The sequence below is a fragment of the Erythrolamprus reginae genome, chromosome 4 (assembly GCF_031021105.1).
Source record: "Erythrolamprus reginae isolate rEryReg1 chromosome 4, rEryReg1.hap1, whole genome shotgun sequence".
In the NCBI taxonomy this organism is placed as follows: Eukaryota; Metazoa; Chordata; class Lepidosauria; order Squamata; family Dipsadidae; genus Erythrolamprus; species Erythrolamprus reginae.
The window spans coordinates 111,023,678-111,051,470 of NC_091953.1; the positions used below are offsets into that span (position 1 = coordinate 111,023,678).

A 27,793-nucleotide genomic window follows, 5' to 3' on the forward strand; every position below is an offset into this window, starting at 1 on the left:
TAAATAAGTCAGTTGCCAAGAATCTGAATTTTGATCACGTAACCATTTATTTATTATTTATTTTATTTATTTTTATTTATTGGATTTATATGCTGCCCCTCTCCGAAGACTCGGGGCGGCTAACAGCAATCATAAAACAGTGTACAATAGTAATCCAATACAGTACTAAAAACGAATTAAAAACCCCTTAATATAAAAAAACCAAACATACATACAAACATACCATGCATAAAATTGTAAAGGCCTAGGGGGAAAAGGAATCTTAATTCCCCCATGCCTGGCGGCAGAGGTGGGTTTTAAGTAGCTTACGAAAGGCAAGGAGGGTGGGGGCAATTCTAATCTCTGCAAAAGCTGCAATCGTCTTAAGTGTGAAAAATGGTTATAACTCACTTTTTTCAGTGCTGTTGTAACTTCAAATAGTTACTAAATGACCTGTTGTAAATCAAGGACTACCTATACACAATAATGATTGCAATCTCATTAGACTGGGGTTCCAAGGAGGACAAAACAGTACATATGAGAGATATATGAGAGATCTGCACTGCCACCACCTTCTCGCCTTCTGTAAAAGTTTAAAGACGTATCTGTGCCACCAGTCTTGGGGCCACTAGACAAGTGTAGTATGTCTTGCTGTGTGAATGGGAATGAATGATTTTAAATGTTATTAGAGTTTTTAAAGTTTTTTAGCAATATTGATTAAGTTTTTAGATTGTATATTGTACAGTGATACCTCATTTTACAAACGCCTTGTCATACAAATTTTTCGAGATACAAACCAGGGGTTTAAGATTTTTTTGCCTCTTCTTACAAACTATTTTCACCTTACAAACCGATTAAAGCGATTAATGCGTGCAAGCCCAAAATTCACCCCTTTTGCCATCCAAAGCACCCGTTTTTGCTCCAGGGATTCCCCTGAGGCTCCCCTCCATGGGAAACCCCACCTCTGGACTTCCGTGTTTTTGCGATGCTGCAGGGGAATCCCAGCAGGGAAATCCCAGCAGCGTAAAAATGGGTGCTTCGCTGGCAACGGAAGTGGGGTTTCCCATCGAGGGGAGCCTCAGTGAAATCGCAGCATTGCAAAAACACAGAGGTCCGGAGGTGGGGTTTTGAGGACTTCGGTGTTTTTGCGATGCTGCTATTTCACTGATGCTCCCTTCACTGGGAAACCCCACCTCTGGACTTCCGTTGCCAGCAAAGCACTTGTTTTTGCGATGCTTGGATTCCCCTGCTGGGATTCCCCTGCAGCATCGCAAAAACACAGAAGTCCGGAGGTGGGGTTTCCCATGGAGGGGAGCCTCAGGGGAATCCCAGCAGCACAACAATGGGTGCTTCGGATGGCAAAAGGGGTGAATTTTGGGCTTGCACTCATTAATCGCTTTTCCATTGATTCCTATGAGAAACATTGTTTCGTCTTACAAACTTTTCACCTTGAGAACCTCGTCCCAGAACCATTTAAGTTTGTAAGACAAAGTATCACTGTATATTGTTTGACATGTTGTGAGCCGCGTCAAGTCCTCGAAGAGGGGCGGCATACAAATCAAATCAATCAATCAAACAAACAAACATTGTATCCCTAAACATAATTTTTAAAAATATTATAATTATCTCCCAATTCAGGAATTGTTTTTGTAGTATAGTAGTACCTTTGGATCTCCTGGAGCAAAGAAGCTGATATAGTTATTAATTTGCTTGAATATGAAACCTCTGTCCATAAAGGTGAAACATCGCTGCAAAAGCAAAGGAAAGCAAAGCGGAAACAAAACAATCAGTGGTAGTTACATTACTTTGATATTTGGAAAAGACATCTTCCGTGTTAAATTAGTCTAAAGAGCAAAAAATAGCCAAATATTACACTTTTTTTTTACAGTTCATATATTTTAGATCTGTAAATCAAAATACTCTAGGTTGAATAATTCAGTTCAAGGCCACTTAGTGTTAACTAATAAATATTATTAAAAATAGAATGTATAGAACCAGATGAATGCAGAATACGTCATTAATTATGGAAAAGCCTTCAATTGTATTGATCACATCATGTTGTGCTTAGAAAAATGAAAATCCCAGAACATCATTAGAAACAGGTCAAGATCTCCCAGTACATATAGAACATGGCAAAACAGACTTTGGATTGACAAAGAAATGAAACATGTGTGTTCTGTCTGGGTCACTCCGGAAGCCAATACCAACCCAAAAAGAGAAGTCAGACACACCGATAAAAGGCAAAGGCAGTTTATAAAATTCAAGAAAAACACAGATAACAGAAAATGTCCTTACAAACAGGAAAACGTTGTATCTTCAAATATATCCACGAAGACAAAAGTTCATGCAGCAATACAGGATTCTTGCTGCCAAGACGAGGCTGTAGATAGCAGACCTACACCTCCCACAGGTCTTCCAAACTGCTGGGCCACAAGCCAGGAACAGAGACGTGGAGAACACAGCAGGACACCGTAACTCCAACTGATAACACTCCACATGGCTTCAAGGGCTTGCCTGCCTTTTAAACCCTGCTAAGGAAGACCACACCCAAGCCCAGCTGTTCCTAATTCGGTGCTGATAATACTTCTTTAATTGCTCCTTTCTCTGATCTGAACATCTCTGTCGCATGTCAATGACGGCTTGTGCTTCATCGCCTAATGACTCCAAGTTACTGGCTGGGGAGAGCCCCCCTGGGGCTCTCATGCTGTTCTCCTTCATCCCATCCCTGACTTTCCTCTCCCCCGTCCGACTGTTCAGCCCCCTCTTCTTCACTGTCATCCTCCTTCGGGCATGGAGCCAGCAGAGACACAGCCGGTCCCTGAGCAGCCTCAGGCTGAACCACAACAATGTGGAGTAGATTTATTCCATCTATATGCAATACTATATATATTAAGGGGAGCTGGATTGGAAGAATATGAACATACTTTTAAAATTGGACAAAGAAACATCAATAACCTGCACTGTGTTGATGACACTTTTTAATAACCAAAAATGAAAAGGGTCATCAAACCCTAGAATTAAAAGTCAACGACCATAGGGGATAAATGGGATGAAAATTAAATATAAATTAGACCAGAACTAATGGCAAGAAGTAGAACAATCAACCTTAGAATTTGCAATGAAGATGTTGGCGAAATCAATCACTTCTGCCTTTTAGGATGAGTCTTCAACAGTCAAGAAATACACTGCAGACTAGCACTTGATATAGCAGCCATGAAAGCCTTGCAAATTATATTTAAATGCTGTGATGTGTCTATCGGTGTGCCACAAGGGTCTGTTCTGGGTCCTATTCTTTTTAATATGTTTGTGAGTGACTTAGGGGGAGGTTTGGTAGGGAAGGTTTGCCTATTTGCCGATGACTCTAAAGTGTGCAATAGGGTTGATATTCCTGGAGGGGTCTGTAATATGGTAAATGATTTAGCTTTACTAGATAAATGGTCAAAGCAATGGAAACTGCAGTTTAATGTCTCCAAATGTAAAATAATGCACTTGGGGAAAAGGAATCCTCAATCTGAGTATTGCATTGGCAGTTCTGTGTTAGCAAAAATTTCAGAAGAGAAGGATTTAGGGTAGTGATTTCTGACAGTCTCAAAATGGGTGAGCAGTGTGGTCGGGCAGTAGGAAAAGCAAGTATGATGCTTGGCTGCATAGCTAGAGGTATAACAAGCAGGAAGAGGGAGATTGTGATCCCCTTATATAGAGTGCTGGTGAGACCACATTTGGAATACTGTGTTCAGTTCTGGAGACCTCACCTACAAAAAGATATTGACAAAATTGAACAGGTCCAAAGACGGGCTACAAGAATGGTGGAAGGTCTTAAGCATAAAACGTATCAGGAAAAATTTAATGAACTCAATCTGTATAGTCTGGAGGACAGAAGGAAAAGGGGGGACACGATCGAAACATTTAAATATGTTAAATGGTTAAATAAGGTTCAGGAAGGAAGTGTTTTTAATAGGAAAGTGAACACAAGAACAAGGGGACACAATCTGAAGTTAGTTGGGGGAAAGATCAAAAGAACGTGAGAAAATATTATTTCACTGAAAGAGTAGTAGATCCTTGGAACAAACTTCCAGCAGACGTGGTTGGTAAATCCACAGTAACTGAATTTAAACAGGCCTGGGATAAACATATATCCATTGTAAGATAAAATACAGGAAATAGTACAGTATAAGGGCAGACTAGATGGACCATGAGGTCTTTTTCTGCCGTCAGTCTTCTATGTTTCTATCTACCTACCTACGAAGAATAGTACAAGCCATAGTATTTCGTGGAAGTTGGACTTTAAAGAAGCAGGATAGGGAAAGTATTCATGACTTTAAACTTTGGTGTCAGCGATAGCCAAGAAAACAAATGGCTACATCATTAAACAAATCAACCCAAAGGTCTCACTCAGGGTACAAGTGTCCATTCCTCCCTTCAGATACAAATGAAGGAGGCACAAATGACTGAATGGGCTACTTTGGACATATTATGTTAAAACCTAGCTCTCTAAAGGAGGCTGTAGTGCTGCAAAAACCAGCAGCAAAATGGATTCACCAGCAGCAAGTGAATATCTCAGGGGCTACCACAAAGAAGAGGGAGTCAAGCTATTCTCCGAAGCCCCATTACAATGGGAGCACTGGAAAACCAGATTAGGAACAGATCATTCTGGAGAAAATGTATATATGTGTCATCACTAAGAGTAAATACTGGTTTGATGGCATATAATCAATTAATCAACCAACCAACCAATCATGCTTTTAAAGCTTAGCAGGGAAATATTTTTATTATTTTTATTATGTATTATTTATATTTTAAAATTGTACTGTGAAATTCTTGTAAACTGTCTAGTGAAATAGAATAAATTTCAATAAATAAATGCCCACAAAGATAATACGTACATCTGAACAATTTAAAGACATTTGGAAGAACTAACAAGGGTATACATACAGCATACATACTTTTATGAAGACAGCAAGACTGTAGTTTGCATTCTTTGAAGCTTCTGGGTTATCCTTATATTTCTGAGTAATGTGGGGCATCAGCATATTGACAACAGTTTCTACGGCATGATGAAATGATGCTGGAAATCTCTGATTTCTTAGCAACTGGAAGCAGACAAATCAGAATTTACAAATGGCAACACTGCAAAATTATCCTGTTTATCGATATTATTGTTGCAGCTTAAGTTGTTTCCAATTCTGAAACAACTTAAGCTGCAAGAATTCCGTGGTGTTGAAAAATGTTGAAACACCTTTATCTGGAAATCTATGAAGCATTAAGAAATACTACTCTTGAATAATATTTATTTATTCAACTACCATATTTTTCAGAATATAAGATGCACTTTTTCCTTCCTAAATGAGGCTGAAAATTTGGGTGTGTCTTACACTCTGAATGGAGCTTCCCCCCACTCCTCGCCCAGCCCTAACTAGGTGCTGATTATTATTATTATTATTATTATTATTATTATTATTATTATTATTATTAATTAGATTTGTATACCACCCCTCTCCGCAGACTCGGGGCTGCTCACAACAACATGATCTTCCTAGTACTTACCTTGCAGGCACTTTCACTGATACTCTCTCCAAAGAATATTTTCCAAGCCCTATGTCTCTGCAGTTTTTTTTTTATTGCTTTACTTGCTCTGAATGTTTCTTTCCAGCCCTAGCCAGGTGTTAACGATGTTCCCAGTATTACCAGCTTACAAGCTCTTTCATGCAAAAGTAAGAATATAGTAGAGGCCTTTACAGGAGCAGCTCTGGCACAGCTGGTTAAGACACCAACTAGAGGGGAGAATATTCTAGATTTAGTTTTTACGAATGGGAATTGGGTTTCAGATGTCAAGGTGGGAGAAAATTTAGGTTGCAGTGACCATCTATGTTTGTGGTTTGATGTAAAAACTCATTGTGAGCAATCCTATAATGCAACCAAAGTATTGGATTTCAGAAAAACAAATTTTAATGCAATGGGAGAATATTTAGATAATGAATTAAAGGGGAGGGATAAAATGGCAGGAGCGAGCATCCAGTGGACTGTATTAAAAAAGGCCATCTTAAAAGCCACTGGACTGTATGTAAGACAAATAACTAAAGGTAAAAGGAAGAAGAAACCGCTATGGTTTAGCAATGATGTAAGGGCTATAGTCAATGAAAAAAAGGCTGCCTATAGGAGGTATAAAGAGTCTGGAAGTATAGCTGATAGGGAGGTATATAAAATGAGACAGAAGGAGGCGAAAGAGATAATATATGCTGCTAAAGCCTCAAAAGAGGAAGAAATTGCCAAATCTGAAAAGAAGGGGGATAAAACCTTCTTCAGATATATTAATGATAAGAAGAAGAAAAACTGCGGCATCACGAAGCTTAGTACCGGGAATAATACATGCATTAATGGGAATAAGGAGATCGCTGACCATTTCAATAGCTACTTCTGTTCAGTTTTCTCAAAAGACACCTTACAAAATAATACTATAGAGGGATATAGTATTGTTTCCAGCTGTACGGATTCAGCTCCAGTGATCTTAGAAGCCGATGTCTTAGAAGAACTTGAACGATTAAAGATAAATAAGGCAATGGGTCCAGATGGCATCCACCCCAGAGTTCTTAAAGAACTCAGATCTGTCATTACTACCCCCCTGACTGATTTGTTTAACCAATCCTTGTTAACAGGAGAAGTTCCTGAGGATTGGAGAATGGCCAGTGTTGTGCCTATTCACAAGAAGGGCAGTAGAGAAGAAGCTGGTAACTACAGGCCAGTTAGCTTGACATCAGTTGTAGTTAAAATGATGGAGACTCTACTCAAAAAGAGGATAAATCAGCACCTAAAAAAACAATAACTTATTGGACCCAAATCAGCATGGCTTTACTGAAGGCAAATCATGTCAGACTAATCTTATTGATTTCTTTGACTATGTCACAAAGGTGTTGGATGAAGGTGGTGCCGTGGATATTGCCTACCTGGACTTCAGCAAAGCCTTTGATACGGTTCCACATAAAGAGCTGATAGATAAATTAGTGAAGATTGGACTTAATCCCTGGATAGTTCAATGGATTTGCAGCTGGCTGAAGCGTAGACATCAGAGAGTTATTGTTAATGGCGAGTATTCTGAGCAGAGTCAGGTGACAAGCGGTGTGCCACAAGGGTCTGTTCTGGGTCCTATTCTTTTTAATATATTTGTGAGTGACATAGGGGAAGGTTTGGTAGGGAAGGTTTGCCTATTTGCCGATGACTCTAAAGTGTGCAATAGGGTTGATATTCCTGGAGGCGTCTGTAATATGGTAAATGATTTAGCTTTATTAGATAAATGGTCTAAGCAATGGAAACTGCAGTTTAATGTTTCCAAATGTAAAATAATGCACTTGGGGAAAAGGAATCCTCAATCTGAGTATTGTATTGGCAGTTCTGTGTTGGCAAATACTTCAAAAGAAAAGGATTTAGGGGTAGTGATTTCTGACAGTCTCAAAATGGGTGAACAGTGCAGTCAGGCGGTAGGGAAAGCAAGTAGGATGCTTGGCTGCATAGCTAGAGGTATAACAAGCAGGAAGAGGGAGATTATGATCCCACTATATAGAATGCTGGTGAGACCACATTTGGAATACTGTGTTCAGTTCTGGAGACCTCACCTACAAAAAGATATTGACAAAATTGAACGGGTCCAAAGACGGGCTACAAGAATGGTGGAAGGTCTTAAGCATAAAACGTATCAGGAAAGACTTAATGAACTCAATCTGTATAGTCTGGAGGACAGAAGGAAAAGGGGGGACATGATCGAAACATTTAAATATATTAAAGGGTTAAATAAGGTCCAGGAGGGAAGTGTTTTTAATAGGAAAGTGAACACAAGAACAAGGGGACAGAATCTGAAGTTAGTTGGGGGAAAGATCAAAAGCAACATGAGAAAATATTATTTTACTGAAAGAGTAGTAGATCCTTGGAACAAACTTCCAGCAGACGTGGTAGATAAATCCACAGTAACTGAATTTAAACATGCCTGGGATAAACATATATCCATCCTAAGATAAAATACAGAAAATAGTATAAGGGCAGACTAGATGGACCATGGGGTCTTTTTCTGCCGTCAGACTTCTATGTTTCTATGTTTCTATGTTCATTGTTACTCTCTCCAAATAAGGTTTTTTTAAGCTCTAACCAGGGGATAAAATAATGTGCTGAAGCTGAGACTAAGGACGCTAGCCAGATTAATATCTGGTAGGCAGATTCCCCCCCCCCCCCCTATTTTCCTCCTCCAAAAATAAGGTGCATCTTATACTCCGGTGCATCTTATACTCCGAAAAATACGATAGTTAAGTAGAAGTAATAGTACTAGCCACTTTTTGCAATGAAAAATTATAGAAAATATAAGTATAAATGTAACAGAATATTTGAAATTGTATTACAAATAAATATTTTTTTGGAATTATAAACCAAAATCAATTTATAGATTATATTTCAATAAGAAAAATAGATATATAGACATGATTTTACAGCTTTCAATTTGCTGCAGTTTTCTACAACTTTCTGATATCTGTAGAGTATAATTCCCACCATGCTAGTCAGCATTCCCACTATTTTGTTTCCAGTAAATGGCAGCAGGAATTAGAGACAGATAGATGCATTTTTAAAAGTGAAAAATGGGTATCACAACCTCTTGAAATAGCAGGTCATTTACCTTTACTTTAGCATTTTCCAGTAGGTGCTGGGCCATTGATTTGATCAAAATTTCGAAGAAAAACCAGGAATACTATAGGAGAAACAAAAAGTAAGTAAATTAAATTTCTGTAGTCTACCTTCTTTTTTTATAAGTAACTCAAAGCAGCGAACAAGACCTAAAATGGTCACCTAACATCAAAAACATCATCAAAAAAGCACAACAAAGAATGTTCTTTCTGCGCCAGCTCAGGAAGCTCAAACTACCCAAGGAGCTGCTGATACAGTTCTACAGAGGAATCATTGAGTCTGTCATCTGCACCTCTCTAACTGTCTGGTTTGGTGCTGCAACCCAACAGGACCGACACAGACTTCAGAGGACAATCAGAACTGCAGAAAAAGCAATTGCGGCCAACCCTGCCCTTCCATTGAGGACCTGTATACTGCACGAGTCAAAAAGAGGGCGGGGAAAATATTTACTGGCCCCTCACATCCTGGACACAAACTGTTTCAAACTCCTACCCTCAAAACGTCGCTACAGAGCAGTGCACACCAAGACAACTAGACACAAGAACAGTTTTTTTCCGAACACCCATCACTCTACTAAACAAATAATTCCCTCAATACTGTCAGACTTTCTACTAAATCGGCACTTCTATTCTACTAGTTTTTCTCATCATTCCTATCACCCAATTCCTCCCATGTTGACTGTATGACTGTAACTTGTTGCTTATATCCTAAGATTTTTATTAATATTGCTTCTTCATTGCTTATTTGACCCCTATGACAATCATTAAGTGTCGTACCACATGATTCTTGACAAATGTATATTTTATTTTATGTACGCTGAGAGCATATGCACCAAGACCAATTCCTTGTGTGTCCAATCACACTTGGCCAATAAAATTCTATTCTATTCTATTCTATTCTATTCTATTCTAATACTCCTTCCTCAATTTTCCCACAACAGCCCTATCAGATAAGTTGGGTAGAGAAAAGTGTGTGGCCCAAACTCACCGAGATGCCTAAGGTGAGACTATAACTCATGTAATCTACTGTACATACGTAATACAATTATATTTATAGGTAATACATTGTTTAGTATGCAAAAACAATATAAGCTATTCATTTACACCTATAACTTATATAACTGTTATTGTCAATTATTAAAATTATGAAATGCTAAAATTCTTTTCAGATCTGGGAAACTCTTCAATTGATGATACAAACAAAGCATCATTTTTTCCTTATATACCTTAAGCAGTTTGTTGCTTGTGAGGAAGTCAGTACATGGCTTCAAGATCGTTGTCATGGTTTTGGCAAGTTCTTCATGTACAGTTTTATATTCTGAAGCAATATAAGGTTCTCCTTTAAAGACGTACTTGGGATAAGAAAAATAAAAAGAGTTTGCATTATTCAAAAAATATTCAGTTACGTTAACCATGCAATTTTTAAACAAAGCACAATTATGTGATCGATACCTTGACATAGGATCTCAAATAGCTATCCAATCCTTCTTCATGACACTGGGCAACCACATGGATAATAACCCTAAGTAAAATAAATTTAACAATTAAAAATCTTCACACTTGAAATTAGCAATTGGCACATTACAGACAGACCTCAGTTTACAAGTCACGGTGGCACAAAATGGTTAGAATTAGAATGCAGTATTGCAGGCTAATTCTGCTGACTGCCAAGAGTTTGATCCTCACCAGGCCTCAAGGTTGACTCAGCCTTCCCTCCTTCCCAGGTTGGTAAAATGAGGATTGTTGGGGTGACACTGTAACTGCTTAGAGAGTCTCTATGCTGACTCTGTAACCGCTTACAGAGGACTGTAAAATACTATGAATACAGTAGTACCTCTAGATACGAGCTGCTCCACATGCGAGTATTCCAAGTTACGAGCTGCGATGCGAGCAAAATTTCTGTTCGACACCCGAGCTCAAATTCGGGATACGAGCCGAGCTTCCACTAGGTGGCGCAAGAATCTCCTTGCTTCCAGTTATCTCGGTGTGAAAAACAGTCTAAAGGCATTCGTTCAAGATGCAAGTTGATCGACTTACGAGCTCGGGTCTGGAACGAATTAAACTCGTATGTCGAGGTACCACTGTACTATATAAGTCTAAATGCTATTTCTATTGCTACAACCACAATTGGGAGCGGAATTTCCATTGTGAGTCATTGAGGTTGTTGAGTTGGATCCGATGTTACAACAATTTTTACAATGAATCCAGTTTCCCCGCACCTTCTGGAGGCAAATTCTCAGTATATGGGAGTTGGAAAAGGAAAAGTCACCTTTTGAATAAGCCACAGCAGGAAAAAAGTGTGAGCGTCTACAAAATCTATGCTTGCTGAGCATAAAAAGAGGGCCAGGTGTGAGGAGTTGGAGAACGTTAAGGAAAGGGTGCCTTGCCCGACTCCAGTTGGTAGGCCAGCTGCAGACCTACCAGAAGCAGGAAGATCTCACCACAGGAACTCAAACCCGTATCATTATGTATTTTGATCACTGTCAATGTTAGCTGCTCAAAAAACGATGAATATTTGAACAACATAGCTGTGCATAGAGAGTTTGTCTTCTCCTTCCCCTATGAGCCTTATGAAGGTGGTGGCTGCTGTAGGTTGCAATTTATTGTAACTTGTTAACAAGATGTAATATGTAATACTGTGTTTCCCCGAAAATAAAACCCTGCCTTATATTTTTTTGAACCTGAAATAAGCGCTTATTGCCATGCACTCAAAAAAAGCCCGATTGGGCTTATTATCAGGGGATGTCCTTGGGGGGGGGGGGGTAGTAGCAGTATAACCCTGCAAATGTCCCATGTCATTATCTGTATTTCCTGTTTCCATTGACTTTGGGTGTAATTTTAAAATACTGATCATTTCCTACAAAATCCTATGTGGCTTGATACCACATTATTTCTAGAGTCACTTCCTCCAACCCATATTGATTCACTTGAGCTATGTGTATTGGAAGAAAGTTTTGAGTAATCCCCATTTCCATGCAGTAAGGAGGGCAGAGGTTTGGAGGCATCAGTTTTCAGGGGAAGTGCATATATTATAGAGTAGCTTCCATTTAGGTACTAGGTTGGTTTTAATAGAATTAGTCTTTTGGAAATTAAAAGAGGGGTGGAGTATATTACTCCAAAGAGTTTATATTAGGTGATATAATGTCCATCACTGTTGCTTTTACTTTTACATCTGTTTTAGTATTTTTTATTTTGTTGTTGATACTTTTAATTATGTTAAACTATCAACAATTTGGTCAACTATGTTGCATAAAATCTGATAAATATTATAAAAAAGAGTGGATCTTCTCCGGGTCCCGTCAACTAAACAATGTCGTTTGGCGGACCCAGGGGAAGAGCCTTCTCTGTGGCGGCACCGGCTCTCTGGAACCAACTCCCCCCCAAAGATTAGAATTGCCCCCACCCTCCTTGCCTTTCGTAAGCTACTTAAAACCAACCTCTGCCGTCAGGCATGGGGGAATTGAGATCCTCTTTCCCCCTAGGCCTTTACAATTCTATGCATGGTATGTATGTATGTATGTTTGGTTTTTATATTAATGGGTTTTTAATCGTTTTTAGTATTGAATTACTATTGTACACTGTTTTATTGTTGCTGTTAGCCGCCCCGAGGCTCCGGAGAGGGGCGGCATACAAATCCAATAAATAAATGAATGAATGAACAAAACAAACAAACAAACAAACAAACAAACAAATCCTTTTTACCTTGTAACATTCACTGCAACATCTTCCTGTGTTGCTCTTGTAAGAACTCTAAACAACTGGTTTAAAATAGTAGGCAGAAATGCTATCATGACATGTCCCTCCATAGCATGAAGGCTCTAGAGTAAAAACAGTGACACAAAGGGGACTTATTTTCAAAACTAAGTGAAGAGTCTAACGGTTATAATTCTACTAAACTCCAGTTCTATCAAGACTGACAAGATTCACCACAAACTGAGAATAGTTTAAAAGCAGAATACAAATTCAGTAAGATAAGCAAGCTTATTTCTATGTTATATGTGTTTTATTTTTATAATTCAGTACACTGAAGATGGAATTTAATTTCATTGTAGGAGGTATAATGACAATAAAGTAAATTAAACTAAACCTAAACTATTTCATAGATTTCCAGAAGAATCAAGACAGATAAGCATAGGTAAGATGAGAAAATACTATTTTACTACTTTACAGATGTATTTTTATTTAAGTGATAAAACCAGAAAAAAGTGCCATGCTGCTGTACTGTTCTAATATAATCTGAAAGGCTGATGAACATGTCACATTAAAATGATTGTCGGGATATTTTAAACTAACCTTTTAAACAAGGTCAATATGTAATATACCCATTCATTATTTAACAACTACTTTGGTTAATGACCATTTGCAAATACAGGTAATCCTCAACTTACGATCACAACTGAATCCAAACTTTCTGATTTAGTTCTGATCTGAGCCCATCTAGTGCCCATTTTTGTGTCATCTTATAACAATTTCATACCTTAAGATACTTCACAAGGTCAGCTCCTAAAGCTTGAGCGCCAGACATAGTTTTTTTGACAGTAATGGAAGAAATTGTTTAAATGTTGGTCCTGATTAAAAAAAAGAGTAAACTGTTTATATGCCATCACTGCTTCCATTTAAAAAGATCAATATAGATATGGTGGAAAAATGTTTTGGCTCTGAAGAATTCAACAAAAAAGAAAAGCTAAAGGAATTTGTCCTTCCCTGTTGAGTTCTCATACATCATGTAATAATAATACAATGTTATTAATTTAAATGATGTAGCACTATTTGCTCCTGCCTTCATTATTCTTGTACACAAGACTTTGAAGTTTTCATTTTTATAATATATCAAACACCCAAAATGTTACAATATGCAAGCAAAAACCACTTCCTCATGTTGTTCCTCACAAAATACTTCAACTACAAGTGTGATCTCTGGGATGTACATTATTTCTATTTATTCATTACTTGGTAAGTATGATCTCATTCCAAAGATTTGCACCAATCCAAAGGTTTGGCTCAAATTTCCTTGGTATTGCTCTTCCATAGCCAGGCTAATAATAGATTTTGAAGATTTTTATGCCTGCAATTCATTATTTTACTTCATGAAGGCTATATCTAATTAATGCTAATAATAAGCTTGATATAACCTGCAATGAATCCCTCCTCCAACATATCAAATTGATACTTGCTTGAAAATCTCATGTTTTTCAGGGAAGTAGGGTACAAGAAATTATTTATTTATTTTATTTATTTATTCGATTTTTATGCCGCCCATCTCCTTAGACTCAGGGCAGCTTACAACATGTTAGCAATAGCACTTTTAAACAGAGCTAGGCTATTTCCCCCACTATCCAGGTCCTCATTTTACCCACCTCAGAAGGATGGAAGGCTGAGTCAACCTTGAGCCAGTGATGAGATTTGAACCGCTGACTTTCAGACCTACAAGTCAGCTTCAGTGGCCTGCAGTACAGCACTCTACCTGCTGCGCCACCCCGGCTCATAATAGTGAAGCCTAGAGCAAAACGTGCTCTCTTGGTCTTCCCTTTGTATTTTCTTACTTGTACAAAATCCCATTACATAAAATTCATAATTTTAATTTTTAAATGTTAGTGTTGGACAGATTTGTTTATGTCATAACCTTTCCCCCATAAAGTCAGAGCATTGTCCCTCATCTTGTGCTAATCTAAAACCCAGCACAAAGACAGGAAAATCTGTTATTTATTCTTTTCAACTCTATACTTGGACACTTTTAGTAAAGTTGGAGCCTGTCATATAGAGAGGGAAGGCTATATGAGTTTACTTCCCTTTCCTACATTTAGGCAAAGATTCATACATTTCCATCTGCCCTTTGTTCTCCGGGTTGATTGATGGGCAACCAAGATAATCAAAACTTGATTGTGTCATATTTTTCATAGCATATCTTAAAATTATAGAATTATAAAAATATAAGTTATTTGCAGATGAAATAAAATCAATAACTTTGGTAAAAAGTTATGGTGTAACTAATACAACCTGTGTATATACAGTGGAAACTAGGTGAGTTGAAATTGTGAACAGTGGTTTGCCTCCATCTACCCATTTAATTTCTGGGCTGGAATGCTAATGTAAAAATAAAATTTGGTTATTTAATATATTAAATACAAGCCAACTTTATCTAATAGCAAAAACAAACAAATAAGAGAGATATTATCTTGGGTTTTTTACTTTGTTCATGCCTGATTCTTGACTGTTAAGATATCCACTTGCAAGATAAGCAGATACTGGTATATGTTGCTCACTGGTCACCACTCTGCCATCTTTTAACAACTGAAGCCAGGAATATCCAACTAGAAGAAATGTAAAGAGAAATTATATCCTTGTTGTATTCTCTAGTAAGTGTTTATGTTTAATTCAAGCTAAATGTAAACCTCTCTAAACTCGACTGCAGAAAATACGACTTCAGCAATAGAGTGATCAATGCCTGGAATGCACTACCTGACTCTGTGGTTTCTTCCCAAAAGCCCAAAAAAATTAACCTTAGGATTGTCTACAGTTGATCTCTCCCCCGTTTCTAAGAGATAAGTAAGGGGCGTGTATAAGTGCACCATTGTGCCTACCGTCCCCTGTCCTACTGTCCTTTTTATCATTACTTATGTTATGTTTATACAAACTACTAACCTGTATATGTTTGACAAATAGATAGATAGATAGATAGATAGATAGATAGATAGATAGATAGATAGATAGATAGATAGATAGATAGATAGATTCTAGCTAAATATACCACCTATAAAAATACAACTCAATCAAACCTTGCGTTTCAATTATGTCCTTTTTCTTGGTGTCCCTTTACTTGAACTGTCACAACTAACATGATAGAAGGTAAACAATAAATGGTGTTTTTCATGCAGCTGGGTGGGCAATTCTATTTTTACCTAAAAAGAAATAAAATGCAAGTTTTGGTTTGGAAAGTGTCTTCTAGTAGTACTATATATACTACACGTTTTACAATGTATAACACCTAAGCATATATATATTTACCACTGGACCAGATTTAAGAGATTTTGTATTAACCTGTAAGACCTTAAACCGGGAGTCCCAAAACTTGGCAACTTTAAGTCTAGTGGACTTCAATTCCCAGAATTCTTCAGCCAGCATAGCAAGTCTTAAAGTTGCCAAGTTTGAAGATCTCTGCCTTAAACAATGAGGGACCAGCATACTGCCAAGGAGGCCTAGGTCCTATTGTGACCAATTCAGATCGTTTGATTATACCACATTATATCAATACTTATTTGGGGTGAAGAAGGAAGAGGACCTTCTCTGTCATGGCATTTTAAAAGGATAACATAATAATAAACTGGAGTTAAAACTAATACAGTACAATCTTATTTCAATTTATGTTCTTGTTCCAAACATTTTTAATAAGGTTCACGTGTGATTTTTTTCATCATTGTATTACTGTATTACATGTGGTTGCTGTTCTTTTCTGTTTTGTGATTTTGATTGGCTGGAGAACAAACTTTAAATAGCAATTCTTCCTAAAGAATCAGAGTGCTGCTAAGATGGAAATTACCGTAGATGAACAGAACTGAAATACTGGTGAGTTTACAAAAATGGACAAAATGTACATTTTATATTTTAAAAAATAGGTTTGAATGTAATTACATGCATTTCCCATTAATTATCATCTGATCTATTGCCACTCTTTGTATTTTTTTTCCCTTAAAATGCTCACTATTTTCTTTTTTTTTTTTAGGAAAAAAATGGCTTTCTTGAGTAACATTTTCCTTAAAGAAAAGCACCTAATCACAAAAAGATAGGTAGGCAGTAAACAGTCTTATCTGCCAACCTGTAAATAAAGATGTCTGACATGTTGCAAAGCAACTTCTTATGCTACTGTGTTTTTGGAAAACAACTAAAATGGGCAAGGATTTTTGGAGAAAGGAAAGACAACAAAATTACCTCATCATAAAACTCTGGGTTTTGCTGGTGATGTAGTACTGCAACAAACGCTTGTCTTGTGAATATTGGACCCCCTGGTCTGCCATAGATGCACTAGAAATGAAACAAAAGAAGAAGTGGCTGGTTTATACTGATCCTATTTTGCTAGATATAATTTCTGAAATATTTCATATGAATTTTTTTAATGTTCTCTCTTTTTTAACTCTTCTACAAGATAATGCAAGTTAGCCAAGCTTTAATTATGTCTCAAGGGATGAAAAAATGCTCAGAAAATATTATACTGACTGTTGCTATGTTTAACAATACTTAACAGTAGGGATGTGAGGCACTTTGGTAGGAGTAGATGAGCCCTATCAGCTTTTAGTCTAAAGTGCTTCACATTCCTACTGCACAACTTCTTGCATGTAACAATAAACTGTGATATATGGAATATATGATAAAAGGATTATTTCTTTAGATATTTTCTGATTGTACCAGAATCTGACGTGAATATGTGAAGGAAGGAAAGAGAACTTCTGTACTACAATTGCTTTCTTTCAAGGGGGAATTCCTGGTTTTTACTGGTGTCATTTCGTTATTCCTATGATGGATTTACAACTTGTTCTTTCCGGGAACCTGATAACAACTCAATGGAAAGCAACACAGAGAAATAAATTGAAAATGTAAAAAACAAAGTAGGCTGATGCAATGTGCATAAACTGAGACTTGCTAAATTGCTTTTAACCCTTATTTAGTGTTTCTATATCTTAAAACAAAGGGTTTTTTAAAAACTCGTGATACTTCTTACATAATATGGAATACAGACTAGGAAAGTTATTAATAAAAGTAAATAAAGTTCTTTGTATCTGCTTTTCCATGTCTTGAAATTCAATTTTAAATACCAAAGAATATGCAGACAAGGCAAACAAATAAACAAACAAACAAACAAACAAACAAACAGACAAACAAACAAACAGAAAACAGCTGTGCTAAAGGGATATATATTAACACAAAGTACAACCGTATACAACTGTGAATGTTGCAATTTTTAAAATTTCCTGAAATATTATGTTCACTACTATTTCTGAAATATTGTATTTTTAAAGTCAAATCCTTGTTAAAATACCTAATGGGTAGGAAAAGTATATTTCTTACATAGCTGTAGCTACTCTGATTTAAAGTAGAAAAATCACTGCTCTGTCTTAGAATGAAAAATAACTTTGCAAGCAATTGGTTAATTCTAATTTTAGGCAGCAAACTTCTTAAAGATGGCTATTATTTCTTTTGTTTATATTCCTACATATATAGAGGAAACATGTTTAATGTAACACTTACTTATCAGCTATAGTTAATCTAATTTCTCCCTAACTTCCTGTATTATTTCACTGAAAAACAATTCCAACTCCACTTATTTCTATGAAAAAGGCAGAGTAGAGTTGTGCATACAAACACAGCTTGTTATTGTAACCAGATTTACTTATGGTTACATAAAACACATAAAACACAGAATACAATATTAAGGAACTTTAGGATGTATCTTAGATATTGCCCCATCATCTGTACTGTAAATTGATATTAATGACTGTACAGCCACAAGCCAGATCAACAGACCTTCAGCGCCCGAGAATCTTCATCATCGGAATCTCTGAATTCTATGCACACAGCAATATTTCTTGCCTAAAAAGAGCACAGAAATTAAGCTTAGTTTCTTTTATTTTCAAATACAAAATCAAACATCCAACGATGTGACATGTTTTTACTCAGATTCAGTTTAGTTTTGAATCTGAATATAATTAACAGACACATTAACTCACCTTTGCAAATGACTTCTGACTGTCATATTTCAAGTGTTTTGGATAAACATAAAGGTGATTGTTGTAGATAGTGAAAGGCTGAGTATGTTTTGGGATACAGGGAACAAATTCCTCTACTTCAAATGTTACTAGTGCCTTGGGACTGCTTTCAAACTGTTTCATGGGAATGTAGGATGAATTAACAAAATCTGAAAATAAATTGGAATTGGATTTAAAAATGGAAGAATAAAGCCAGTGTAGCCACTTTTACAATAGTTTTTCAAGACTTACTTGGTACTTCTGGAGAAACATTATCAATTGTTATGTCTAGGTTTCCTAAAATAACTGGCAACTTAGACATCTTCTCAGGCCTACGAGGAAAAAAACCCAAATATGACTTGACAGAAAAATAGGTGATACAATATATTCAATCTCTATTATGGAAAAATACAAAGCATGCTTCAAAAGAGAATAGTTCAGCTCATTTCAATTGAACACAACAATCAGTGGGCTATGGGTCACCCTGAAATAAGGGATGTTTATGGAACTAGTCATAGATTGCTGGTATTCCTGTTTCCCATCCCTCCCAAAAGTCCCCAGAGAAATAGAGGATCTGTCCAACATAGAGTATGATGTCTTGCATGGTATAACAGAGCTGAGAAGCAAAATACTGTGTTCAGTTCTGGAGACCTCACCTACAAAAAGATATTGACAAAATTGAACGGGTCCAAAGACGGGCTACAAGAATGGTCGAAGGTCTTAAGCATAAAACATATCAGGAAAGACTTAATGAACTCAATCTGTATAGTCTGGAGGACAGAAGGAAAAGGGGGGACATGATCGAAACATTTAAATATATTAAAGGGTTAAATAAGGTCCAAGAGGGAAGTGTTTTTAATAGGAAAGTGAACACAAGAACAAGGGGACACAATCTGAAGTTAGTTGGGGGTAAGATCAAAAGCAACATGAGAAAATATTATTTTACTGAAAGAGTAGTAGATCCTTGGAACAAACTTCCAGCAGATGTGGTAGATAAATCCACAGTAACTGAATTTAAACATGCCTGGGATAAACATATATCCATCCTAAGATAAAATACAGAAAATAGTATAAGGGCAGACTAGATGGACCATGAGGTCTTTTTCTGCCGTCAGACTTCTATGTTTCTATGTTTCTATAAAAAAGAGGAATCCTCCATTCTTTGCACCAAGTTCCTGGTGTTATGCGTTTCTCTTCTTCTGTCTGCCTACAATTAATGGTAAATCCTTGACCTTTGGAGAGGCTTTTCAGAAGGCAAACAATGGAAAAAAGATAATCTAGAAGATGCTGAACTTGTCGGAGATGCTCCAGAGGAAGCTGCATTGAGTAGGAGAGTGTATTAAATGAGTTCTAAAATTCCTCCCAAGTCTATAGTTCCATGAAATATATTTGTGTTTTGTACTCTAGAGAAATAAAGTTTTCTCCTATTGACATAATGTCCAATACAACTTTTTATCAGCAAACTCTAATGTGCATGCAGCTTTTAATTCAAAACATCCACAAAATCTTTTTGCAAATTCCACAAATATTCACATCCACGGAATTATCTTTGCAATTTTTGTCTTTTTAAAAAAATATGCCTTCTGCTGCAATATTTTTACTTAAACTGTACATTTGCAAGAAGATTTTCATTTTTTTTAATACATATAACTTTTTATAGTTTCAGATAACAGGAAGTCTTTCTCTTTAATTGTGTTTTGTTTCCATTTTACCAGTAAGAAAAATGTATAAATAGTATCCACTTTTGCAAGGAAACCTTCAGAACTCATAAGTCTGGTTTCCAACTCCCAATTCTTCCAGAGTGCTCTTAATACATCAAAATTAAATGTAAAATTATTGATTTTAAACTATTTAATCAATATGGAAATATATATTGGTACTAAAGACTTATGACATGTAAAGCCAGTTTTGAATAGACAGAATCAGTCGTAAATAATTAAAAATAAATATAAAATGCAAAAGAACAAGATCTGGAGAGCTTTGATTTATCATTTTGCAACTCTTCTATACCTTTATGGTCATAACTCTATAGGAGTCAAAAAAGTAGCACCACACTATTCCAGGCAACACACGTGACACAAATCAATTTATTACTATTTCATATGAATAATTTCATTTTTATGTAAAACAAAGCACTCACTTTCTGAAATCAGCTAACAATTTAAGCATGTCTTCATCTGAAAGCTTGTTACTATCTTGTTTGTAAAGTGTAGAAAATCTTGCACTTTTGTCCAGTGTTCCAGCCATGTCCTTAAACAGTGTTCTGAAATATAAATTTTTAAAATGAAAACTGTTTACATAAACTTTAGTAAGACATTTACTTACTGAAATTAGTACAAACAGTTGAACGAAAAGCAGTACGTTCCAATTCACGCAAATTTATCATAAATGTTGGGCTGATGCCAAACTAGCAATACATTTAAACCAATTGTGGCAGAGGAGGGTTTGGACTGGTTTGCCCGAACCAGTAGCAATCCGCTGATGACGTCATGACGAAGTCACGGAACCGGTACTGTTGGTGTCCGTCCATGGACGCCGCCATCTTCTTTTGGGATTTTTCCCCCCAAATTTTTTTCCAGGTTTTTTTTTCTTCTGCGGAGCCATAGAAGCCAAGTTTCTAGCATCACATAGGTGTTTATTTGATTTCTATGCTGCCCTTCTCGACCGACTCAGGGTGGCTTACAACAAGAATAAATACAAAGTACAAAAAGCATGTGAAAAATCTAATATTAAAATAATCTAAAACCCCCAATTTCCTAAAAAAAAAAACCTATCATCCACATTCATTCTATTTAAGTTATTCATTCATGACATCGGTCAGAGCTAGATATTACTGCTCACGGCCCCCAGCCTGCTTGCAAAGATGGGTCTTCAGGGCCTTGCCATCTTGTTTTGGGCTTTTGGGTGGTGGTGGAGATTTGCCATCTTGTTTTTGCTTTTGGGGGGGGAGATTTGGGGGGGGGATTGCCATTGCACATCCACGTGAAGGGCAGGAGGAAGTGAGGAAGTGACCCAGCAGTGAGGTAAGTTAGAATCCACCCTGAGTAGTGGGTTATAAAATCCTTTACTACTGGTTCAAGTGTGCGCTTGCGCTCGCAACACTTCTGCACGTGCACAGAAGCATCTTGGCGGTTGGGCAGAGCCTCCTGGCGCTATCGGTTCTTAGAAAAGGGCCAAACCAGGAGCAACACATTGCTGATTTAAACCATTACTTTTATTCTGGGGGAAGGAGTATTCTCATAAATTCATTTACCAATTTAGAAGGTGGCAGCAGTATAAGTCAGATAATTCTTGGATTAAATCAAGAACACTGTCATACTTTACCTGGCTGCCCATGCAAATGGCATTCTGTATTTCCCTAGTCGTTGGCAAGCCTGTTTTGCATTTTTCAGAGCCTTTTGAGCAACCTGCAAGCAATCAGAAAAATAATTGAACTACAACTCAAAATCCTCGGCATTCATTTATAATAATAACAGAGTTGGAAGGGACCCCCTGCTTCTAGTCCAACCCCCTGCTTCTAGTCCAAACCCCTACACTTCAGACAGATAGTTATCCAACATCTGCCTAGTTATCCAATTTCTGCAATACCTTTTCATATTATTCTTATTGATATTTAAATTTCTTCCACTCCCTTTTCTTAGCTTACCAAACTACTATGGACATCAAACTTTCAATCAAATTTAGCTTTAACTCCCAAAACTTGTTATGATTTATATTGTTCTGTTTGATTCCTAATATGATTTGATTGCTTATTAGTAACATATGACTATCACTAAGTGTTGTATCTTGTGATTCTTGATGAATATATTTTTCCTTTCGTGTACACTGAGAGCATATGCACCAAAGATAAATTCCTTGTGTGTCCAATCATGCTTGGCTGATAAAGAATTCTATTCCATAAAATTTATCTAAAATTTTGTTTCTCATGTCTTTTTATTACAATTAAGTTCTTGTTTCCCAAACAAATCTTAAAACTAAAGCAATATCTGAGATTCCTTACCAGATTATCCAATATTTGATTTTATAACCTTTTTTAGTCTGCTTTGGCAATTGGTAAACAAATTTCAGCACCGAAGATGCCCATGTCTGCTAAGCATATGAATTACAAAATCTGGCAACTAAATCTTGAATATGTACACCTTTCAATTTGATGATGTTGAGTTACCAGGTTATAGACAAATTCAGAAATCAGAAATACCCAACAATCAAAGCAAATACCTTAGAAGAATCGGAACTTTTCATATATGGCTCAGCACAATGAGTAATGCTCCCTTGTAGGACTTTTTCTATTCTGGCCACTAGAAATATATCCGGGTGTGGACACGTTACTGAGAATATTCCCTAAAAATAAATTAATTTCCTCATTAATTCTTAAATATAAAAATGGTACACTGATTTATAATGAAACACTATTTTTTTCCTTACTTGTTTGGGATATTGCAGCATAACATCTGAAACAATATCCTGAATTGGATGTAAGCAATCACTACTCCCATTCAACAACTCCTGTGATGTGTTAGCTAGCATATGTCTCACTGTGCTATGATTCAAATCAACATGGAAATCTGATGAAATCTTCCGATTATGCTTAACATCGAACAGTGACAGTGAGATGAAAAATGGTTCTACCTGGACATTAAAAAAAAAGAAGACATGAACAAAATAATGGCAAATGCTAATTTACTTGTAACAATAGTCTAGAACTGCCTGGGAGAAAAAGCAGTTCTTATATTGCACATTAACATTTACACGATGCCATTAAACAGAATAGTAGCTTATGCTCCCTATATTCTTATTGTATAGATCAGGGGTGTCTTGAGAAAAACCATCGTAACACGTCATGTGATGGCAACATGATGTGGCGAGTTTGACACCCACGGTATAGATCCATGACGGCATCTGTGGGCATGCGAACCGTTTCCCCAGTTCAGCTCTGTCACACAAGCGCATGTGCCTCCCGCCAGCTAGCCGATCACTGAGTCTCTGATACAAATGTGCAGGGAATGGGGCACACGCAGGGAGGGTCATGCATGCGCAGGGGTGGGGTGCATGCACGGGAGTCACATGCACATGCGGGGTCTTGTGCACATTGCATTTTAGGAATTCGGGGAGAGTGTACATTCACACATGCTCGCTTTGGTCACTCCGTCCAAAAAAGGTTAGCCATCATGGTCTGTTTAGATCAGTGGTTCTCAACCTTTCTAAGACCGCGACCCCTTAATACAGTTCCTCGTGTTGTGGTGACCCCCCAACCGTAAGTCTAGTGCCAATTCTCCCAACAGAGCTTTGAGCTGATTGGCAGGAAGGTCAGAGAGACACCCCCACTGTAAATGCCTGATTGGTCGGTTTGTAAAAATATGTTCCAAGATGCCATAATAGAAGCTTTAGTTCCTAATACCAGGAGAAATTTGTCTTTTCCCAGGGTCTCAGGCGACCCCCATGAAATGGTCATTCGACCCCCAAAGGGGTCCCGACCCCCAGGTTGAGAACCACTGATCTAGATCATACTAGTACTATATACAGTGGTACCTCTACCTAAGAACACCTCTACTTAAGAACTTTTATAGATAAGAACCAGGTGTTCAAGATTTTTTTTGTATCTTCTTAAGAACTATTTTCTACTTAAGAACCCGAGCCAGAAAAAATTTCCCAAGAAATTTGAGAGCGGCACGAAGGCTGGGTTTCCCCCTGGGTTTCTCTCTCTGGCGCAGTGTATGGGATGCAGCCATGCGCTGGGTGTATGGGAAGCACGTGCTCCTCCTCACTGCCTCAGAGTCCTTCTTTTTTTTTTAAGCCTTAAAGTTTTGGATTTTTTTGATTCCCCTCACCTCCTTCGGCAGCAACTGTCCTCCTCCTCCTCCCACCCAAATTCCGAGCTTTTATTTTGCATGCATTATTTGCTTTTACATTGATTCCTATGGGAAAAATTCTACTTACAAACTTTTCTACCTAAGAACCTGGTCACGGAACAAAATAAGTTCTTAAGTAGAGGTACCACTGTATAGTCAAATGTTTAATATTACAATATTACTTTTCTTAAAAATTAACATGTGCGTCTTACTTAAATAAAACATAATCAGCTCTATATAACTTCCAATTCCTTGCTATGGTAAAACCTTGTCATTCAATTTGTTCTTGCACTGGATGATAAAACTATACTAAGTTTTCATAGGAAATTATATTTTCTCAGAATGTTTGACTCTCAAACATCAAAATATATATTAGATATTATTCTTGAAACATTGCATATAATAGATTCACCATTGTAGCTTACATTCGTTGTTGGTCCCTCTTCATTTTCAGCCACACAGCTTTGCAGATTGAAAGATAAGTCGTTGCACTTCACCAGGATTTTCTTCCCAAACTTCTCTTCAAATGGCTTAACTTCAGGCTCAATACCAGAGAAGTCTAGTTTCTTTAAAAGAAACAAACACTGAAAATAATCTTTAAATACTCAACATTACATAAAAGCTTTGGATTTCTCCCTGCAATCAGTCTTACCTGTGCATCTGGGTCCAGTGCAAAGAGCTTAACCCTGCTCTCATTTTTGAATTTGAATTCAGAATCTCTGCAAGTCTACAAAATAAAATGGCATTTTTAAATTAATAAACATATATACAGGATGGATAGATAGATAGAGAGATAGAGATAGATAAAGATAGATATAGATATAGACATATAGATATATATATTTCCTTCTTTCTTTATGGTTATTTCTCCTAGACTAAATGGATCTCTCAAGAATAGATGTTAAGTCCTCTACAGCAGTGTTTCCCAACCTTGGCAACTTGAAGATATTTGGACTTCAACTCCCAGAATTCCCCAGCCAGTGAATGCTGGTTGGGGAATTCTGGGAGTTGAAGTCCAAATATCTTCAAGTTGCCAAGGTTGGGAAACACTGCTCTACAGTATAGGACTAGTAATGAAAACAGTATGAGACAACACAGGCCAGTTTGGGTTCTAGAATATTTTTCATGATATGGCCAACTGATTTTAGTTTTAAATCTTTCTTCCAGTTTATCATCTCTATGCCTATGTTCTTTGGATTATTTTAATCATTTAATCAATTGATTATAACATTTGTCTCGTGAATAGCACATTAATATATTGTTATATATCAAGAAAAAATAAATAATTGCAAATAAAAGCAGTGCAGTCACTTTCACATCCACTCCAATTCCTCTGACAGCAGTTCCATCCTTTGTTTGATACTTTATACATCCTTCTTTCATCTTAATTCTAATCCCCATTAAATAACCTTTTATCCTTATTTCTTTTCTTTGTAACTTTCTCAGGCTTTAAATTTCCACTTTTATTCATCCCTTAACTTTAATTGAAGGAGGAACCATAAAAAATGTGGAAGATAAAGGCCAAAGAAGTCCCAGTGATGTTAGAAGCACTTGGGGCTGAGCTGGGAGATTGACTCCAACAAATTCCAAGAACAATTTAAGAACTCTCTGTCCAGAATAATGCAGTGCTAGGAACAGCTAAGATGCTGCATAGATCCCTTAAACTAGCAGGGCTCCAGTGGAGGACCCAAGATTGAGGGAGTATATACTTGAGTATATACTGTACTATGTACTACATACGTAGTATACATTATACTACATACATACTACATTGAGTACATATACTATGTACTACTATGTACTATGGGTATATACTTGCATATACTCATACAAGTGTGTGTATGTATATATGTGTGTGTGTGTTTGTGTGTAGGTGTGTATTTATATATGTATGAGTATGTATGTGTCTGTGTTTATATGTATATGTCTGTGTGCTTTTATGTTTATAAACACACATATACACAATACTATAGTTAATTTTATGGTAAGAGAAGTTTGATTATGTGCAGTAGGAAATTAACAATACAGTAAGAATACAATAACAGATCCAGTCTGGAATATAAAAATATGGCAATTCTTTAATATGCTAGTAGATTTCATTCTTCACTCTTACAAAAATAGAATCTATTTCTGTAAATTCTACATTTACTTGCTTTTGTAGTAAAATATAACCTTTCTGACCAACTTTATTTCCTGTCTAGAATTATTCTGGTTGAGAAAAAGAAGATGACACTCAACATTACATAAAAGAAGCCTACAGTATACCAAGAATGGGCATCTCCTGCAAAGATTTATAGTGAAACATAACTGGTGACGCTGTCATGAGTAGCCAACTTTAAAAAATGAATGAAGACAGCATCTTCAACACAGAGAAATACATTTGCCAAGCGATTCTAGTGTTTAGAAGTGTTTAGTAGTGTTTGTTTCTACAGAATATATATGTATATAAAACAGACGTGCCAAAAACGGAGCATAATTCACAAGGGTACATGTATATTTGAAACCATCCAGATATTAAACAAATTAATCTTACTGTAAATAGCAACAAAAAGTACACTGTTCAGACTACATGGAGAATAGTACCTAAGAAAAACATAAGCCAAAATAGCTGCTGGATCTCAGGGAAACAGGAAGCTGCATTTGAGGCACCAAGATTACATATAATAAGCAGGTATTCTGAACCTCAAGGGACAGCCGAATCCCAGTCACTTTCTGTAGAGTTCAACATTTCCTGTTTCACACTGTATTTTTAACTGAATTTAGAAAGAAATAATTTTGAATGCTTCTCCTAGGTATGTATTTAGCTTCATGTGCATCAGTGACTAAAACTATATACCATGCACAACCATCTAGTCATACACAAATCCCATTTTATTTTTAATGACCATAAAATATATTTCTAGAATGAAAAGTGTGGTGTAATTTCAATTAATTTAAACTTCACCTTGTAGAAAAATGATTGCTTTACAATGATCAGTATTAATTTTTTCTCTATATCTGCCAATCAAGAAAATCTAGCTTAAAATTATGAAAAAACAAAAACCCAACTCAAAGAGCAGGCTAAGTTTTATTTAACAAATATTTGTTTGTTTGTTTGTTTGTTTGTTTGTTGATTGATAGATTGGGGTGGCTTACAACATATAAAAAGACAATGAAAAATATCTTAAATCCAATTTAACTTTAAAATTAACTAATCTAAAAACCCAAATTTATTTCTAATCAATCACTCCCATTCACACAGCAATCATACATTTCATTCATTGGCCAGGGGGCAAGTAATTAATAGCCCCAAGCCTGATGGCACAAATGAATCTTCAGACACTTGCAAAAGGCGAGGAGGGTGGGGGTGGTATGAATCTCTAGGGGAGCTGGTTCCAGAGGGCTGGAGCCTCCACAGAGAAGGCTCTTCCCCTAAGTCCCACCAAGCGACATTGTCTAATTGTCGGGACCTGGAGAAGGCCGACTCTGTGGGACCTGACCGGTTGTTGGAACTCATGCGACAGGAGGTGGTCCCCTAAGTAATCAGGTCTGATGCCATGTAGGGCTTTATTTTATTTATTTATTTATT

General features: G+C 36.8%; 1 protein-coding gene across 1 annotated transcript in view; it reads right to left on the bottom strand.

Annotated features, from left to right (window-relative positions):
- DOCK9 (dedicator of cytokinesis 9) overlaps nucleotides 1-27,793 on the bottom strand; it is a 148,969-nt gene that overhangs the window by 59,124 nt on the left and 62,052 nt on the right. Inside the window, 22 exon segments of the mRNA XM_070751200.1 lie at nucleotides 1,644-1,727; nucleotides 4,923-5,069; nucleotides 8,633-8,704; nucleotides 9,866-9,991; nucleotides 10,092-10,161; nucleotides 12,342-12,457; nucleotides 13,117-13,170; nucleotides 13,172-13,207; nucleotides 14,637-14,723; nucleotides 14,829-14,950; nucleotides 15,416-15,448; nucleotides 15,451-15,538; nucleotides 16,566-16,658; nucleotides 18,156-18,221; nucleotides 18,359-18,546; nucleotides 18,629-18,708; nucleotides 20,517-20,639; nucleotides 21,701-21,783; nucleotides 22,595-22,717; nucleotides 22,802-23,005; nucleotides 24,651-24,791; nucleotides 24,878-24,952. Of these exon segments, the coding sequence (XP_070607301.1) occupies nucleotides 1,644-1,727; nucleotides 4,923-5,069; nucleotides 8,633-8,704; nucleotides 9,866-9,991; nucleotides 10,092-10,161; nucleotides 12,342-12,457; nucleotides 13,117-13,170; nucleotides 13,172-13,207; nucleotides 14,637-14,723; nucleotides 14,829-14,950; nucleotides 15,416-15,448; nucleotides 15,451-15,538; nucleotides 16,566-16,658; nucleotides 18,156-18,221; nucleotides 18,359-18,546; nucleotides 18,629-18,708; nucleotides 20,517-20,639; nucleotides 21,701-21,783; nucleotides 22,595-22,717; nucleotides 22,802-23,005; nucleotides 24,651-24,791; nucleotides 24,878-24,952 (2,211 nt within the window).